At 50.9% G+C, this 13,424-nt stretch overlaps 1 protein-coding gene across 2 annotated transcripts in view; it reads left to right on the top strand.

The window, feature by feature from the left end:
- Positions 1–13,424, top strand: part of FAM222A (family with sequence similarity 222 member A) — an 81,561-nt gene that overhangs the window by 46,368 nt on the left and 21,769 nt on the right. For both annotated transcript variants that reach the window (XM_027861970.1, XM_027861980.1), the window contains exon 2: positions 6,157–6,283. In XM_027861970.1, coding sequence (XP_027717771.1) covers positions 6,202–6,283 — 82 coding nt within the window. In that variant the 5' untranslated portion in view covers positions 6,157–6,201. The remainder of the gene's footprint in view (positions 1–6,156; positions 6,284–13,424) is intronic.

Raw genomic sequence — 13,424 nt, forward strand, 5'->3', positions numbered from 1 at the left:
TGAGGCCCCTCCAGCCCTGACATCCCCTGTTCTGAGGCCCCTCCAGCTCTGACATACCTTGTTCTGAGGCCCCTCCAGCTCTGACATCCCCTGTTCTAAGGTCCCTTCAAGCTCTGAGCCTACTCCCAGCTCAGATGTTTTGTGGTTTTATGGACAACTCTACAGTGGGAAACGCTGGTTCTCCATCTCTATGCAGGTCCCAACCTGCTCTGTGTCTCTACAGTAATAATATGTCTAAGTACCTCACATTTAGATGGTACTTCAGAGGTTATAAAATGTACTATATACATGCACACACGTATGTTAGCATGTATATGTTTGTACATATATTTGTGTACAAATATGTAAAAATCAATCTCATATCTCACAATAATCCTGTGAGAGATAGGTACAAGCAGTACCCCCATTTTACGGATAAGAAAGCCGAGGCTTGTCAAGGTTAAGGGACTAGCCCAGGGTTGTCCAGGAAGTGTCCAAGGTGGGACTCAAAGCCAGGTCTTCCTGACTCCCTAGTCCAGGGCTCTGGCCACCATGCCAGTGCTAGTTCAGGAATGGCCCAGTGCCATCTCTTAAGATTCCATGCAGGGGGGCGGGGGGGGCAGCTAAGTGGCGCGGTGGATAGAGCTCCAGCCTTGGAGTCAGGAGGACCTGAGTTCATATTCTGCCTCAGACACTTGACACCAGCTGTATGACCCTAGGCAAGTCACTTAACCCCGATTGTCTCACCAAAAAATAAAAATAAAAATAGAAGAGACTCCATGCGGGGATGCGTGCTCAGACAAACAGGAGGGCAGGAGGCCAGGATTCCCGAACTGGGGAACAGCAGGGATGGAGGGGAACTTGCTGTCAGAGGTGAGCTCTGAGCCCCCATTCCCTCCTCCCTCTAACCAACGTCAGAGTTGAGCTCAGAGCCCCCATTCACTCCTGCCTTCTAGCAGAGTGTCTGAGTACACATGTGTTTGAGGGGGGGCCTCTCTGGTACATCGGGGCTGCCTGGACTTGTGTATGGGGGGCTCACTCAAACCAAAGCTTGATTACCCTCCCAAGTCCCCTGAGGACAGGCTCTCTGTTCACTGCAGTCAAGTGCATTCACCCTTTCTCTAAGCAGCGCTTCATTCCTTTTTTAAACTGTATAATTTCTGCCTGATTGTAATGGCATATTTTAAAATTACCAGAAATCAAAGCCGGAAAATGGATACTGTGGCTTTTATTGCCAGCCCGAGCTGCATTAACACAGCCTGTAATGTGGGGAATAAAAACAGCCCCTCCCCCTTCTCCCCTCCCTCTTTTTTTTTTTTTTTTTGAGACAGTAATAGGAGAAAATTGGTTTTGAAACTGAATAAAAGTCCCTTTCAGAGGAAATCATTTCTTTCACGGCACCTTTGCTGAAAATAAAATAGGGATAATGAAAGGTAGTTCTGTGATTGTCTTTCATTCCTGGCAAGTGAGCGAGCAGGGCTAGGACAGATGGGAGCCTCAGCCCGTCCGTCTCAGCTCGTCTCGGGCTCGGGAAATACAAGATTGCAGTAATTGCCTCGTAACAAGGAGCTTGTTGTGAAATTAGTATCTTAAGGAAGTCGTGGAAAAAAAAGGCTTTTCCTCATGAATACTTCATTATTAGCGGAGAGCCTCACCATTTCAGGCTGCAGACACCTGTTTAGTATTAAATAACTTTGCTTTCTTTCCCCATCCCCACCCCCACCCGCCATCTCCCACTCCTCACTCTTCTTTTTACCCAAAACTAGGATTATATTTACGGAGCTCTGCTGTTGGGAACACCAAGTTTTCAATTTCCATCATTCAGATTCCTTCATTTTGTTGGGGCTTTGGGTCGGGAAGAGGGAGACTGGCTGAGCCCCCTGGGGGGCTTGGGGAAGGGGCTTTCCAAATTTGCCACACATAGCTTTGACTAGGAATCCCAGTACCTAGGCAGGGGTGGGGAACCTGTAGCCTCGAAGCCACCTGTGGCCTTCTGGGTCCTTGGGTGCGGCCTTTTGACTGAGTCCAAGTTTTACAGAACAAATCCTTTTATCAAGGGGATTTGTTCTGTAAAGGGCCTCACTAGAGGACCTAGAGGGCCACGAGTGGCCTTGATGCTGCAGGTTCTGAAAGGGGCAGGCGGATGGATAATGGCCTGCACAGGCAGTCCCTGGGAGAGGTGGTCTGAGTGAGGGCTTCAGGTAAAGGAAGAGGCCCACCCCTGCTCCCTGACCTCTGATGACTTGCTACAGGTCAGAGGAGGGGCACAACATACAGGGATGGCAGTCTCCAGATGGTTGTGATAAGGACGTGCTCCCTTGCCCTGGATGTCAGAACACGGGGCAAAGCCCCATGCGTCCCACCCTAGTCACAGTGTGGCCACTAGCGTTTGCAAAAGCGGCATCGCCAGGCCTTGAACATAAGACTTAGAGCCAAAAAGGGACCCCAGATATCACTTAGTTCACTCCTTCAACTTATGGATGGGGAAACTGAGTCACAGGGAGGGGAAGGGACTTGCTTAAGCTCACCCAGCTAGTAAGTGGCAAACCCCGAATCCAGGCCTTCTGCCTGCCATCCAATCCCCCCTCCCCCAGACTGAGGTCCCTGCCCATTGGATATCAGAATCAGAACGCCGGAAGGGTCCTGTCAGGCCTAATCCCATTTTACAGATGAGAAAAGCGAGGCCTTTGGAAGTTCGGTCAAACAGATAGCAAGATAGAATTCAAACTCCCATTTTCCTGAACTCATTTAATTGGTGCTTGATGAAAGAATGAATGAGCGAATAAATGAAAATACCTTCTATCCTAAGTCTCGGCACCTCCAGGGGCCAGGCTGGTGGCCAGCCCTCGTTTCCTCTCCCAGTCTGTTAAGGAGATCATAACAACGTTATTCCAGTGCTGAGTTTGGGTTAGACAAGACTCTTTTTGTGGTTAGTGTTGTTCTTATTAATAATAGTAATAACACTTTAGGATTGGGGGTCTGTAGGTCTTCAAGGCACTTTCCCACTTATTCCCTTGCAATAAGCTTATGATGTAGCTTAGGGTATTATTAGCCCCACTTTACAGATGAAGACACTGAGGCCCAGAGAGGTTGCAACTTGCCTGCCATCACACACATGTCTAATTAGTGGCACAGCCCAGACTAGAACTCAAATCTCCCAAACCCCAGCTGGTTCTCTAGACCAGCAAGTGGAGAAGTGCCCCGTGGGCAGCCTGGGACTCCCCCAGCTAGCCCACCCACAGACAGTCTTACCACACCGATGTCTGGGAGTCAGGACCTCGGGGGGAGCCAGGAGGAAGGTCGGGGAGTCCACCTGCCTCCTGTGCCTCCCTCATTAGAATGGGAGCTCCTTGGGGCACCCAAGAAATGCTTCTTGACTTGACTTAAACTCTCTGACCTCAGTTTCCTCATTTGTAAAAGTCCCTTCTAAAGTTGCTTCCAGATCTTAATCTATGACCCTGTGATATGGAGCCATGAGGAAAGCAAGGCCCAGGGAAGTGAAGGGATTTCCCCAAGCTCACACATCTTCAGGCTGAACTCAGATTCAAACCCAGGCCTTCTAACTCTAAGCCCAGTGCTGTCTTCCAGAGACATGGAGCCCTTCCCTCATACCTGTATCTCTCATGTGCATATCAATATCATACCTATTTACTGTGTATTTATCATCACCCTACCTACCCTTGGCAGGCTAGGTGGCACAGTGGATAGAGAGCCGGGCCTGGAGTGAGAAGGACTTGAGCTCAAATCTGGCCTCAGATACTTACTTGCTGTGTGACCCTGGGCAAGTCACTTCACCCTGTTTGACTCAGTTTCCTCATCTGTAAAATGAGCTGGAGAAAGAAATGGCAAATCATTCCAGGATCTTTGCCAAGAAAACCCCAAATGGGATCAAAAGAATTGGACATGAAACAACTAAAAAAAAAACCTACCCTCAACCTGTGAGCTAGTACAAGTCTCCCTATGTCATTCAACAAATCCAGCAATTCAGTAAGCATGTAGTAAGTACCTGCTGTATGCATGTTCTCCTAGAATAAGAGAAAGGTGTCAGAGACAACTGGCTACTTGCTGGCTGGATAATTTGGGCAAATCACTTAACTGCTCTCAGCCTCAGTCCCTTCATCTGTAAAATGGGATGATAATAATAGCACCTGTCTCTCAAATGAGATAACATAGCTATGTCGAACAGACCCAGTTTGGAGAGGGGGGTCAGCCCTCGCCCAAAACAAGGCCAGAAGTTCAGTCCAATTCTGCTGCCCCTCCAGAGAGGACCAGAGGAAGAGGGACTCTTGTTCTCTGGGTTCCTAGAGGAGACGGAAGGGGCCAGGAAGGAACAGAATGACAGGGGGGGAGACAGTGGAACAGAGGGGACCCCCGAGACCTGGAAGCGGCCCTAGAGTCCCACTGGGCCAGAGATATCCGACACTCAGCCACAAGAGGGGGACCTCTGACTCCAGATCCCATGCTCTTTGGTGAAGGGGAAAGGGGGAAGATGGAAAAGGAGATGAGGAGGAGGAAGAAAAAAGAAGAGGCATTGAAGGAAATGGAAATGATATTGTATAGAGAAAGAAAGAAAGATGGTGGCTGGGTAATGAGGCAGGCAGAGCACTGGGTCTGGAGTCAGGAAAACCTGAGTTCAAATCCTGTCCCAGATCCTAGCTGTGAGATCCTGGGCAAGTCACTTAACCTCTGCCTCAGTTTCTTCAACTGTAAAATGGGCATGATATAATAGTACCTACTTCTTAGAGTTGTTGCAAAGATCAAATGATATAGCCTGTAAAGGGCTTGGCCAACTTAAAAGTGCACTATAAACACTAGCCATCATGAGAGGGGTGATGGGATTGGGGCGGACATAAGATCGAGTGCAGGTCAAATGTCAGCACGCTGGGCCTTGGGGTGGGGGTGTGTGTCGTGTGTCTGTGTGAGCCAAGGTGGGGACCTCAGAGCTGAGTTCTGACTTCAGACGGGGGAGGCAAGGGGAGTGCTGGGGGGGGGTCAGCAGCCTCTTCTGGGCCCCCCCCCCCAGCCCTTCACCATTGCAGAGCTCACTCCTTCCGGCTGGAGAAAAGCTGTGGTCAGCCACAGGGCACTGAAGGCCAGGCCAGGGCTGGACTTGCTCAGACCTCTTCCTTCCCTGGGAGGCTCCAGGGGGATCATTCCTGATGTCAGTCAAAGCTTCTCAGCCCTTGGGGGATGGCTGGGAATGTGTGCCTTCCTGACCAGCTCCCTGAGAGAAGCTCTGAGCTCCAACGTGCAGACCATTGGCACAGCTGATGCGGGCCTGCCCCGGGCTGCTGACTCTGAGCCACAAGAGGTCAAGCTCTCTCTCCCCCTCTCTGTCTCTCTGCCGCTCTCTGTTGTCTCTGTCTCTCCCCTCTCCCTCTCTCTGTCTCTCTGTCTCCTCTCAGACACACACACACACACACACACACACACACACACACACACAGGAGATAATTAACAGAGGGGAGCTCTTAACGGGCTGGGGCCAGGGTTGGGGGGGCTTCAAACCCAGGTTTTCCTGCCTCAGTGGCAACGGCGCCACAGTCTCTGTAGGGTCTGAAGCTCCTCCCTTTCAGGGCTGACCTTGGGCGCTCCTAGGAGACGATGAGTGCAAAGCCCTTGAAGACCCTGTAAAGGGGAGCTGAGGTGGGGTGGGGGCAGCGTGGGCCTGGGTCTCATTCCCAGGTCTGACCCTTACTCAGTTTGTGACTACACACATGTCACAGCCTTTAGACCTGAAAGTGGGCCTCCCTTTCCAGGAGAAACATGGTGGACTCTGGGTGTGGAATGAGGCATGCATCACCAGCCATGGCCAACATGGTGCGGTATTTCATTCAATCATGCTTATTTGTTAACAAGGGACGGTTCTCTTTTTGGCAGGGGTCGGGCAGAGTTGTAACAAGAGTATCAATAAGATAGTTATTTAAAAAATAAAATAAAAACGCCGGATTTGGTGTCAGAAGGCCTAAGTTCAAATACGATATCTCTATGTCCCTGAGCAAGTTGCCTTACTTCTGTGGGCCTCAGTTTTCTCATCTGTAAAATGGGAGGGCTGGGCTAGATGACCTCAAAGATCTCTTCAGCCTCGGGGTCTGAGATGAACTGGAAATGTCTCTCCTCGCTCCCCTGGCCCAAGACAGCAGCCCTCCGGTGACCAGCTCTCTGTTTGCCTTGCAGTGGGACAGAGCAGCGTGAGCCTTGGGCCCCACCTCCACCACCACCATGTTGGCCTGTCTGCAGCGGACCCAGAACCCGCCCCCGCAGCACCTCCCATGCCCCAACAAGACCTTGGAGCTCCGGAAGTGTAAGTGTCGCAGTTGCAGGAGGGGTGGAGGGCGAGCACCTAGCCCCTGGACAAAGAGACACTTGACCTCCTTGGGGAGAAATGGTATCCCCACATCCTGGCCAGGGGGATGAGATCCCAGGCCTAGAACTCAGGCCCCTGGGGGCCAAGTTTCTTGTCTACACCAGCCTGGGAAGCTGGTTCTTCTGACTCTGCCATTCACTTTCAGCATGATTTTGAGCAAGTCACTTGCCTTCTCTGGGGTTCACTCTCATCCTTTGTAAAATGAGGTTAGACTAGATGATTTCTAAGCAAGAGTAGAAGCCTTGAGATGAAGAGGGCCTGAGTTCAAATTTTGTCTTTGCCTTTCTCTTTTTTCCTGGCCTGGGGAAAGTTACTTACCAGACTGTGTTACCTCCTCTGTCACATGGGGGTGGGGGTGGGGAAGAGCTGGCCTCCTTTACCCCCGGTCCAGGAACTTGCTTCTCTAATATTGGGGTGACTGTATCCCAATAGAATCGATTTCTTTTGCCGTCTTCTGCATTTCATCTCATGCATTGAAAAAGATGATTCTGTGGATAGAGCACTGGCCCTGGATTCAGGAGGACCTAAGTTCAAATCTGGCCTCAGACACATAACATTTACTAGCTGTGTGACCCTGGGCAAGTCACTTAACCCAATTGCCTAACCAAAAAAAAAAAAAAAAGAAAGAAAAGATCATTCCAAGAAGGGATCTCTAGGCTTCCCACGACTGCCAAGGGGTCGATGACACCATAAAATGAAGATCCCAGATCAAATATTGAGGGTCACTTTTATCTCTAAATTTTCTATTCTATTACTTCTCCTCTGTGTAGTTGGATATAGCCCATTGCCTGGTGGATCTGACTTTAGTCCTCAGTTGTTTCATCTGTACGATGGGGATAATAACACGTTACCTGCCCAGGCTGGGCCAGGGCCCCATACTTTTTAGGTCTCTTCTATCCCTAATCTTTGACCTTATCTGTATTCCAGCAGTCCTAATGGTTAGAGCCACCTGGGAATGGGTTGAACTCACTAAGTTGAACTCATCCCACCGAGGCTGAATGACTAGAACTCCGGCGTGGAGCAGGAGGCTCTACTCAGTTTAATTAACCACTTATAAACCTCTCCCCCTGTGCCAAGCACCGTGCTAAGAAGTGGGGAAAAGCAGAGCTTGGAATATAGAATGTCAGGACTGGGAGGAATCCCAAAGGATCATGTTGGGGAGGGGCCTCAGATCATAGAACCCAGAAGAGCAGAACTTAGTCAGACACTTAATAAGCGCCTACTGTGTGCCAGGCACTGGGCTAAGCACTGGGGATACAAAAAGACCCAAAAGGCAGGCCCTGCCCTCGAGGAGCTTACAATCTAATGGGGAAGATAATAAGCAAAGAAATATGGACAAACAAGCTAAATGCAGGAGAAAGAGGAAATAATTAAAGAGTGAGGGTACTAGAATTAAGAGGGGTCAGGAAAGGTTTCCTGTAGAAAGTGGGGTTTGAAGGAAGCCAGGAAGCAGAGTAGAGAAGGGAGAGAATTCTGGGGGTGGAGGATGGCCGGAGAGAACGCCCAGAGCTGAGATATGGAGGTCCTGCTTGTGGAACAGCCAGGAGGCGGTGTCCCTGCCTCGAAGAGTGCATGGGGGAGTAGGGTGTACGAATACGGGAAAGGTGGGAGGCGGCAGGTTATGAAGGGCTCTGAATGCCACACAAAGCATTTGATGTTTGATCTTGGAGGTGACAGGAAGCCACTGCAGTTTATTGAGTAGGGGGTGACATGATCAGACCTGCCCTTCATCATTTAGAGGCCGAACAGAGGATGATTGGAGCTGCAGGCAGACCCCCCAGCAGCTATAGCAATAGTCCAGGTGTGAGGTGATGAGGGCCTGCACCAGGGTGGGGGCAGGGTCAGAGGAGAGAAGGGGGCATATTGGAGAGATGCTGCAAAGGTAAAATCAGCAGGCCTTGGCGCCATATTGGATCTGGGGGGTGAGACATAGAGAGGAGTCCAGGCTGACTCCTAGGTTGGGAGCCCGAGGGACCGGGAGGATGGTGGTGCCCTCGAGAGTAATAGGGAAGGTAGGAGGGAAAGAGGGTTTGGGGAAAAGAGAGTGAGTTCTGTTTTGGACATGTTGAGTTTAAGATGACTACTAGACATCAAATTCAAGATGTCTGAAAGGCCACTGGAGATGTAAGATTGGAGGTCAGCAGAGAGATTGAGGCAGGACAGGTAGATCTGAGAATCATCCGCATAGAAATGGTCATTTAATCCATGGGAGTTTCACCAAGTAGTATAGAGGGAGACAAGAAGAGGGCCTGGAGAAAGATCCGGCAAAGGAGAGGGAGAAGGAGTGGTCAGAGAGAGAGGAGGAGAACCAGGGTGAGAGGGAGAGAGACAGAGACAGACAGAGACAGAGAGACACAGAGAGACGGAGACACAGAGAGATGTCCTGAAAGTCTAAAGAGAAGAGAATGATCCACAGGGTCAGGCTGCAGAGTTCAAGGAGAATGAGGACTGAGAAAAGGCCATTGGACTTGGCAGCTAAGAGATCATTGGTAACTTTGGAGACAGCAGTGCTGGTGGAATGATGAGGTCAGAAGCCAGACGCTAAGGGGTTAAGAAAAGAGAGAGGAGAGAAAGGCCTATAATAACAGCCTTTTGGAAGACTTTAGCTATGAAGGACAGAGGAGATAAAGGATGATAGTTATTGGGGATGGAAAGATCAAATGATGGGTTTTTCAGGGTGGGAGGGACACACCATGCTTGTAGGCAGAAGCGAATGAGTCGGGGAGACTGAAATAAGTGAGAGTGGAGATGCGGGGGGGGGGGGGGGGGGACCTGCTGGAGGAGACCCAATGGGATGGAGTTACCTGAGCAGGTACAGGGGTTAGCCTTGGAAAGGTTATATGGTCACTTTTTGTGAGATGGGGTGAAAGACAAAATAAGAATTTGGGAGGGGCCCTAGAACAGGGGATGTTAGAGCTGGGAGGGGCCTTAGAACAGGGCATGTCAGAACTGGGAGGGGCCTTAGAACAGGGCATGTCAGGACGGTAGGGGCCCTAAGAGATTCTCTAGATCAGAAGTTCTTAACCTAGAGTCCACAGGGTCTCTGAACTTTGATGCTGTGTCTTTAGGACCCTTTGGTAGCCTTCATAATCCCCTGCATTTTATTTGATATATTTAATTCTGTCGTTCTTAGAAAGGGTCCCCAAGCTTCACCAGGTTGATGGTCACAGGATTCCAGAATGACAAAAAGCCCCTCCCTGGCCTGGCCCAAAGTCCTCTGCGTGGTTCAGAGCCAGCCCAGTACCTCTGGGGATGAGCCCCCTAAAGGGCTCTGAGCTGAGACAGATGAGAGAGAACCCGGCTGACCAGGAATGGGGGGGGTTGGGGGGGGAGCAGCTGGAACAGCTGGGCCTAGAACCTTCCCCTGCCTGTGGAGAAGCCGCCGTGCCCCACCCTGGCTAGCCTCTCTCCCCCGCTCCCAGCCTGGGCTCTGGCCTCCTTGGATTCTTCTAGACTTATTGAAAGTGACATTGACTTTCCAGGTAATTAAAGAGACCAGGAAAAGAGAGGAGGGAGGAATGGACAGAGAGATAAGCAAATTAAACAGGGGGCCTGGGGCCTTCCCACAAGTGCCCCAGCTCAGCTGGTGACCAAGACAGGCAGGCCTGGCCCGGACCTAATGAGTCCAGAAAGGTGTGTTCCCCTCCCGCTCCCCCCAGGCTGAGTCTCCCCCCACACACACGCAGGGGGGCACAGGCAGGGACAGCATCTGGCCCCCCAACCCCATTTACCATAGGTTGATCCCCCCACACACACATCCAGGGGGGCACAGGCAGGGACAGCATCCAGCCCCCCCAACCCCATTCCCCATAGGTTGATCCCCCCCCACACACATCCAGGGGGGCACAGGCAGGGACAACACCTTTCCCCTACCCCCCAAGCACAGGCAGGGGGTGCAAAGCAAGAGCCTGGCATCACTCAGCTTGGGAGCTCTGACCCTGCTCCATTTATTCCCCTGAAAGAGCCAGGCCCTCAAGGCTAAGGAGAGGGGCAGCTCATGGCCTGGCCCACCCTCAGCAGAGGCAGGACTGGTAGAAGGAGCCAGAAGGCCTAATCCCAGATCTCTGCCCTTTGTCCCTCCCTCCAGCCACCTCCCCCTCTGGGCCTCAGTTTCCCTTTCTGTAAAAAAATGAGAGGACAAGACTTCACAGCTTTTGAGGTTCCTTCCAGCTTTCAGTCATCAGACCACAAATCTAGCACTGAAGGAACCTCAGGGTTCTAATCCATCCCCTGAATCTTTAGAGGAGGGACCTGCAGCCCAGGACGGGGAGTGACCTGGGATCTAGAGTCAGGGGTTGGAAGGGACTGACAAGTCTCTGGTGTGGCCCATCCTCCCTGCCCTTGAGTGGGGAAGGCTAGCAGAGCTGGGCAGAGGGAGTGGGGGGCCACCACCAAACTCCTTCCCTCCTCGACGTCCCATCCCCAAAGGGCTCTGGCCACTCGCCGGGCTCCACAGCAGCCCAGGCTGTCTCTCCAGGGCATTGGCACCTGGGTCCCGTTTGTAGCAATGGCACAGGAGCCCGTAGCAGGCGCGCAGGCGGGTTGATGCCAGGTCAGGCCCAGCCAGCATGGCTGTTAAGTCCTATTAGCCTGCCAGGCCTTTGATTAATTTGGGGGTGAATCTCACCAAAAAGGTGAGATGACTCATTTCCCTGCCTGAGGGCTGCTGGCATGTTGGGATCCAGGTACCATCCTCCCCTCCCAGTCCTTGCCCTGGGCTGACTTCACTCTTTCTGGCCCCACCCCCACTTCCCTGATGAATGTCTGTCTTTCTTCTAAACCTGACCTTGGCCTGGTCCTCTGCAGGTAGCTCTTATATCCCTGGGCAGATGGAAAACAGGTTGGCAGACGGAGAAGAGCCTTAGAACAGGGAATTTTAGAGCTTGGGTATCTAGTTCAATCCCTCTCCTCTATTTTGCCAAGGAGGAAATTGAGACCCAGAGAGGGGAAATCACTTCATTTGTCCAAGGTCTAACCTCAGACCCCAGCTTGGGGTATAAAAACTTGGGGAGTGAAAGGGAGGGGGATGGAGTCAGAAGGAAGTGAGAACACAGTTTGGGAGTGGGGGTAGAGGAGGTCGTTTGTGTCCAGATGCTGGGTTCCCATCCTCTGGGTGGCCCTACCTCCCCACCTACCCCCACCCGCTCTCTCTTGGGAGAGATACCTGCTGGCCTGTCGTCAGCCCTCATTCTCTAAGACAGGTGAAGGTAAAGGTTGCCTCCCCTTTCAGCAGGAGGGAGAGTTGGGCCAGCAGAGGCAAGAACCAGAGGCAGGGCTGGCCGCTCCCCTCCCCCACACTGCCCACTTCTAGCCCACCCCAACAGGGAGAGGAGCTCTCCCCAGGCTCCTGCCCTCTTGACTCCTTCCCTCTCTGCCACCTCCATCTCCAGGGCAGCTGAGCCTCCCTGGAACACAGTCCTGTTTATTTCAGGTGTGTGGGGCTTTTTCCACTAATAAATATTTGGATTCATTGTAATGCTATAAACTATGAGTCATCTGCAGCTAAAAATAAGGACCGCTTGGAGAGCTGGGACCCTAGCTCTGAAGGCTAAACCCCCAGACTTCCCTGAAGGGGGATGGGATTAGCTCCAGCCAGCCCAGAGAGTGGTAGCATCTTTGCCTGGCGTCTTAGTACACCATACCAGGTCCTGCCCCATCCGAGGCAAGACCCTCTCTGGAGAGAGTCTGGCCCTGAGGGCTGCCACAAAGGCTGACCTGAAGGCTAAGTGGTGATCCCTCCTTGCTGGGAGCTTCTGGATCAAACCAGGAAGGCAAGTGGGAGCTTCAGACGCCTGGCCTCCGAAGGGCGTAGATTTAAAGCTGAGAGGGGCCTTAGAAGGCCATGGAGTCCACTGCCCTCATTGACAGAAGAGGAAACTCATAGGTGCCTTGCCCAGAGCACCATAGCTAGGAAGTGTCAGGAGTGAGATTTGAACTCAAGTCCAGGGCCCTGTCGACATCTCTGCCAATCTCTTGCTAGTAGGAGGAAGACTCAGGGCCAGGTCTGCCAAGTCATGGACTCCTAGGGTTTAGAGCTGAGAGGGACCTTCGAGGTCTTGTAGCTCTAACTCCTTTTTACTGATGAGGAAGTTGACGAGTCTTTCTCAATTGCTCATTGTTACAATGCTGCTGTTACTGTGTACAATGTTCTCCTGGTTCTGCTCACTTCACTTTGCATTGGTTCATATAAGTCTTCCCAGGTTTTTTTGAAACCATCCCACTCAACATTTCTTATGGCACAATAGTATTCCATTAAATTTATATACCACAACTTCATTCTCCAATTGATGGGCATCCCCTCAATTTCTAATTCTTGGCCACCACAAAAAGAGTATCTATACGTATTTTTGTACAAATAGGTCCTTTTCCCTTTTTTTTTTTAAATTCTTTTTTTTTTTTTGGTGAGGCAATTGGGGTTAAGTGACTTGCCTAAGGTCACACAGCTAGTGAGTGTGAGCATATGTCTGAGGCCGGATTTGAACTCGGGTCCTCCTGACTGCAGGGCCAGTGCTCTATCCACTGCACCACCTAGCTGCCCCCCTTTTCCCTTTTCTTTGCTCTCTTTGGTATTCAGACCTAGTAGTGGTACTCCTGGATCAAAAGGTATGTGCAGTGTGATTGCCTTTTGGGCATAGTTCCAAATGGCTCTCCAGAATGGTTGGATCAGTTCACAACTCCACCAACAGTGCATTGGGGTCCCAGTTTTCTCACATCCCCTCCAAAATTTGTCATTTCCTTTCTTCTCATACTAGCCAATCTTATAGGTGTGAGGTGGTACCTCAGTTGTTTTCATTTGCATTTCTCTAATGAAATAGTGATTTTGAGATAACTTTTATTTCTTCTTCTGAAAGCTACTTACTCATATCCTTTGACCATTTATAAACTGGAGAATGCCTCTTATTTTTGTAAATTTGACTCAGTTTCCTATATATTTGAGAAATGAAGACTTTATCAGAGAAACCTACTGTAAATTACCACCATCCCACCCCCTGCCCAGTTTCCTGTTTTCCTTTTAATTTTGGCTGCATTGGTTTTATTTGGGCAAAACCTTTTTAATTTCATGTTGTCAAAATTGTCC

The sequence above is a fragment of the Vombatus ursinus genome, unplaced genomic scaffold, assembly GCF_900497805.2.
Source record: "Vombatus ursinus unplaced genomic scaffold, bare-nosed wombat genome assembly UNPS02001287.1, whole genome shotgun sequence".
Classification (NCBI taxonomy): Eukaryota; Metazoa; Chordata; class Mammalia; order Diprotodontia; family Vombatidae; genus Vombatus; species Vombatus ursinus.